Source organism: Hoplias malabaricus, unplaced genomic scaffold (genome assembly GCF_029633855.1).
Source record: "Hoplias malabaricus isolate fHopMal1 unplaced genomic scaffold, fHopMal1.hap1 scaffold_116, whole genome shotgun sequence".
NCBI classification, from domain to species: Eukaryota; Metazoa; Chordata; class Actinopteri; order Characiformes; family Erythrinidae; genus Hoplias; species Hoplias malabaricus.
In genome coordinates this window covers 66215-71484 of record NW_027101142.1, presented here as the reverse complement: position 1 = coordinate 71484, position 5270 = coordinate 66215, and the positions used below count along the sequence as shown (strand labels likewise).

The 5270-nt window shown below is 48.0% G+C and overlaps 1 protein-coding gene across 1 annotated transcript; it reads right to left on the bottom strand.

Moving 5' to 3' along the window:
- Positions 1 to 3610: 3610 nt before the first annotated feature.
- Positions 3611 to 4862, bottom strand: LOC136684793 (uncharacterized). The gene is made up of 2 exons (XM_066659254.1): positions 4847 to 4862; positions 3611 to 4182 (listed from the first exon to the last, which is right to left on the bottom strand). Exons 1-2 carry the CDS (start codon positions 4860 to 4862, stop codon positions 3611 to 3613), a joined length of 588 nt encoding a protein of 195 aa, XP_066515351.1.
- Between the last annotated feature and the right edge of the window lie 408 nt (positions 4863 to 5270).

Here is a 5270-nt window from a genome sequence, read left to right as displayed (position 1 = left end):
TAAAGAGTGTTAAAGGCGGCGATGACTTTGGGTTCCTCCCTCAACAAACTGAAATAAACAGTCATTCGAACTGGACTTAACTGAAGATCTGAGGGCAGTTTTGAACGTACATTTCTGAGTTGAAGCTGGGGAAATGTTTTACAGCGAACGCAGGCCTCAGAGTTGGACACATTTCTGATTTTTAAAAAGTAGCTTCTTTAAAACGTAAAACCTCCAGGACCCTCTTTTCCTGAACATTAATGGAGCGTTTCTATTGGTTGGAGACTATGTTTTGATTCTGTTTCCGTGTGAGATTATGCTGTACATTACATTAAAGCATGTTTGGCTGAAGTAACTAACACAAAGGGCTCGGTATCGAACGCTCTGAAGTTCTCATTCACTGCTCCGGGCCCGCTGTCATGACTCAATGTCCAGCTTTAAAACCAGGCGTCCAAACAGGGGCCCGGCTCTTTATTGGCCGCCGCGAGGAGAGATAAAGGAGCTGGCGTTTTTCTCTGACCGCCGGGCGTCCGGCTTCACTGTACGCAGCACATTAACGTCCCCCCCCCCCTCGTTTTAAGAAAGCACCCTGGCTTCTTTGAGCCGCACGACAACTTGCTCTTTTGTTGCTCCACTCACTCTGAGTGCTGGTAATGGCTGAGACGGAGAAGCGGCAGAAACACAGCGGCGCACAAAAGGAGCCGTGGAGGAGAAAAAAGAGGGGGGAGAGAAAAGAGGGGTGAGCTCCAGCTCTCTCCGGTTCTCCGCAGTTCTCCACGGTTCTTCGGGCCGTTCTTTAGGGGGGAACCCATGCGGCACTAAAGCCCAGCGTCTCTCCCTGCTCCATGAGGACGGCGTTCTGCTGGCCTCACTGCACACACTGGGCACTAATTGCGAGATTGGAGCAGATTTTCTACCTCAGTTCCACCCTATAATCACCGGACAATGACGAGCAGGAAGAGAAAAAACTCCAGGGTCCGGCGCACGGTGCACAGACCACTGCAATAACACGTGTGTGTGTGTGTGTGATGAACCACAGATGAACATCAGACCTCCTGTATGTGTAAAGATAATATTAATAAATAACCTGCACATTTTCATAAGCTCTGGAATATTTGTAATTAATTTATGCATTTTATTAAACACTATTAATAATATCCCTTTTATGTATCTTCTATATAATCATTTAAACATAAATCTACAGGTAATTATACATCTGGCACCTATTAAACATGTTATAAACATGTTATAAATATAAATAAATCTCATAATTACTGTGTATTTATGTCATATTATATATATATATATATTATACATATATCACAACAGACAGAAGGTATGGATAAATACAATGTGCTAGTGGACAGTACACACACACACACACACACACAGAGAGAGAGAGAGAGTGTGTGGGGGGTTTGGGGTTAAGGAGGAACACAGCAGCTCTCGTGCTTCTGGCAGAGTCTGAAACAGAGATTACCTTCCAGAACAAACAGCCAAATCTACACACACACACACACACACACACACACACATTCCTTCTCCACACACACATAAACACACACCGTTAAAGTGTAGAGTACCACAGTGAGATCAATCACAATAACAATAACACTGTCCGATTGCCCACACTTGGCCCTCGCAGTAAGAAAACAACTCAGCTCCGTGGGTCTGAAAGGACGTGGCCCACACAGAGCAAAGGAAACAGACACAAAAGGAGAAAGCAGGTTTGGAGGTGATTCTGTTGATGCTGGGAGTGAGATACGAAGTGTGTAAAGTTGTTATAAAGTGATGTAATAAAACACTAAATAATGAATCCAGGATTCAGCAGTCAGCCCGCGACAGGAGAGCAGCAGCAGGAGCACATCAAATAACACACGGCACATTCGGACACACACAGCGAGCCCCAACCTGCAGCGAGGGCAGGGACCCGTTACCACAGCGACGCTCCAGAATCTGAATCAGAGACAGCAGCCGAGTCGTGGACAACGTTAAAACTGTGTGGATGCATTTTAATAAACAAGCACTGGCTCATCAGAGCAGCGCAGACAGGACTTCACTTCACTGAGCACTTTCAGCTAAAGCCGCTGTGATTCTGTGTGTGAACATTTTAAATAAACACTCTTCACATGTGTTTCAGGAAAGAGTTCAGAGCTGAAACCAGTTGGTCTCAAAAGTCTTCCGTTAGGATCCAGGAGAATGGGCTGGAAACATCTTCCTTTTCACAATGAAACATTTTGTAACGAGATATTTTGGGCATGAATTTGTGTCTCCCTCACACACACACACACACACACACACACACACACACACACACACACACACACACACAGAGTTGCTGGGTCTGAGCTTAAATATTCTCCTCTCTGTCCCATCAGAAGCAGTCCACCCCCATCTCTCTCTCTCTCTCTCTCTCTCTCTCACTCCATCCAGCTGCCAACAGGGCACACACACACACACACACACACTCTCTCTCTCTCTCTCTCTCTCTCTCTCTCTCTCTCTGTCTCACACACACACACACAGAGACTCACCGAGACAAAACAAGCACCAAGCGCTCTTTTAATTAGCGTGTGCATTTTTGACAGAAGATGTAATTTGCTTCTCTCTTCTTCTTCTTTCTTTCTTTTTTCTTTTTTTTTGAGAACACCTGTGAAATCAAAGAGGAGGAAAGGTACCAGCATAAAGTGAGAGAACACACACACATCCAGGTGCTCTGTGGCTGGCCGCAGGTACGCCAGTCCGCTAGTTCCTTTCTCCTGTTGCCTGGGCTTGCGCTCACTCCAGATTAGCCTCTATCCGAATCAAAACAACCAGCATGGTGCTGGAAGGGTGACCACACACAGACGGTACCAGCGTAAAGTTCAGCAGCGAGGCCCACGGCAGCAGAACACAGCAGACACACGGAGACGAAGAGACGGCTGGTTAGCATTAGCCTTAGCTTACCTGCGTGCCACTAGGAAAGGCCTAAAACACCTTTAAATCCACAAGCATTCTCCTCTGACAGCGTCCCTGGGCCATCAGCGCTCAGCGGCGTCTCTCCCCTCTGCCCGCGCCCGGCTGAGTGCAAGGCAAAGCCAGGAATGCACTGGGCTTTAGGCTTTTTTTTTTTCCCCTCTTTTTTGTCCAAGCTGTAGGTCTTTTTTAGTGAAGCAAGATTAGTTCATACAAAACTCAACAATACGGCACTGAAACCCATTGTTGATATTCAACATTTTTCACATAGCGGAACAGAATAGACAATGCGGCAGCCGGGAAACCACGGACCGGATTACAAGCTGATCGTATCGGCCTCCTTTTCTCCCTCTCTCCTTTTCTCCTCTTCTCCCTTTTTTCCCGCGGCCTGTAATCCGTCCCCATTCAGGAGCCGGCCGACTCGGGGAGACGTGAAACCAAAATCGATATCTTTTCGGACGGGGAAGAGGCAGGAGAGAGAAGAAAAAGAGAAGGAAGGAGGGGGTGAGTTTTCACTTCAAAAACAAACCAAACAATAAACATGTCTCCCTTTCATTTCCCTCTGTTCTGGAGGGAGGGCTGTCAGAGACTTCTTCAGAGCAGAGAGACGGGGGACGAGCTGAGACTTTTTGTGACGCAATTTTCAAGTGTCAAAACAAATGGGAGCGTAACAACTTCAGCATGTGCTTATAGAATCATAGAGAGGACACTGAGGGGACACTGAGGGGGACACTGAGGGGGACACTGAGGGGGACACTGAGGGGGACACTGAGGGGACACTGAGAGGACACTGAGGGGACACTGAGAGGACACTGAGGGGACACTGAGAGGACACTGAGGGGACACTGAGAGGACACTGAGGGGACACTGAGAGGACACTGAGAGGACACTGAGGGGGACACTGAGGGGGACACTGAGGGGACACTGAGGGGACACTGAGAGGACACTGAGGGGACACTGAGAGGACACTGAGGGGGACACTGAGGGGACACTGAGAGGACACTGAGAGGACACTGAGAGGACACTGAGGGGACACTGAGGGGGACACTGAGGGGACACTGAGGGGACACTGAGGGGACACTGAGAGGACACTGAGGGGACACTGAGAGGACACTGAGGGGGACACTGAGGGGACACTGAGGGGGACACTGAGGGGACACTGAGGGGACACTAAGAGGACACTGAGGGGACACTGAGGGGGACACTGAGGGGACACTGAGAGGACACTGAGGGGACACTGAGGGGACACTGAGGGGACATTGAGAGGACATTGAGGGGACATAATCCTCCGTAATCAATAAACAATCTTCTATAATCAATATATAGCCCTCTATAATCTTTTAAAATCAATAATGCTGTGGTCCATCAACCCATTTTCCAGCAATGTTATGTCCATAATAATAATAATAATAATATATTAAAAGTGTCCCCTCAAAACGCCCACCAGCTCAGTACCTGCCCCCCCTCAGTCCAGTCCGTGCTCTCTCTGGCTCCAGCTCCAGGTTTTCCCTCTCTCCCTCTCTCCTCTCGGTAGCCGGAGAGCGAGGGATTGTTCAAGCCTTTCCTTTTCATCACTTCTCCAATTGACCAATTGACAACTGATTGATGGTTATCTTTCCGCACCTACAAAGGCAGACATTACCATCACTAAAGCCACTTACAGTAAAAAAGAGAGGAAAAAACCTCGGGAGTAAATTACATGTTGCTAAAATTCCCCTTCACTCAGCTCCGTACAAAGGCAGGAGGACGGGGGGAGGGGGGAGGGGGGGTGGAGGTGAAAAAAAGAGAAAAGTTTCTGGGTTTTTTGTCCCTGCCGAGGCTCTGTAGCTCTGGCCCTTTCTGCCAGGAGCAGGGAGAAGTTGACAGCTTCTTTAGACGCTGAATGGAGGCGCCGCTGAATGAGGGATGGTACCGGGCCGCGCCGCCATTCTCCGGGAGAGGACCATTATTTGCATTGAAAACAGAGGAGCTGCAGAAAAACAGATAAGAAACATCTGAATAGCAGCAGGGACACTCCAGCTAACACTGAGCGGGGGGGTGGGGAGAGACCGGGGGCCGGGGGGCTGCAGAATACGGCCAAAAACAACCACAATAATTACAACTCACTTTCAATACGCAGTATCAGATTTATTTATAGCGTCTTACACCTGAAATTAGCTCAGTTCAAATAACTCTGTGACTCGGCAATGACATGTTTATTATATATATAAATATATACAGAGGGAGAGAGAGAGAGAGAGAGAGAGAGAGAGAGAGAGAGAGAGAGATGTAAGTTGTACAGAGACACAGTAAAATTGTAGAGTAGGACACGAACAGAAAGTAAGTAAAGTGCTTTA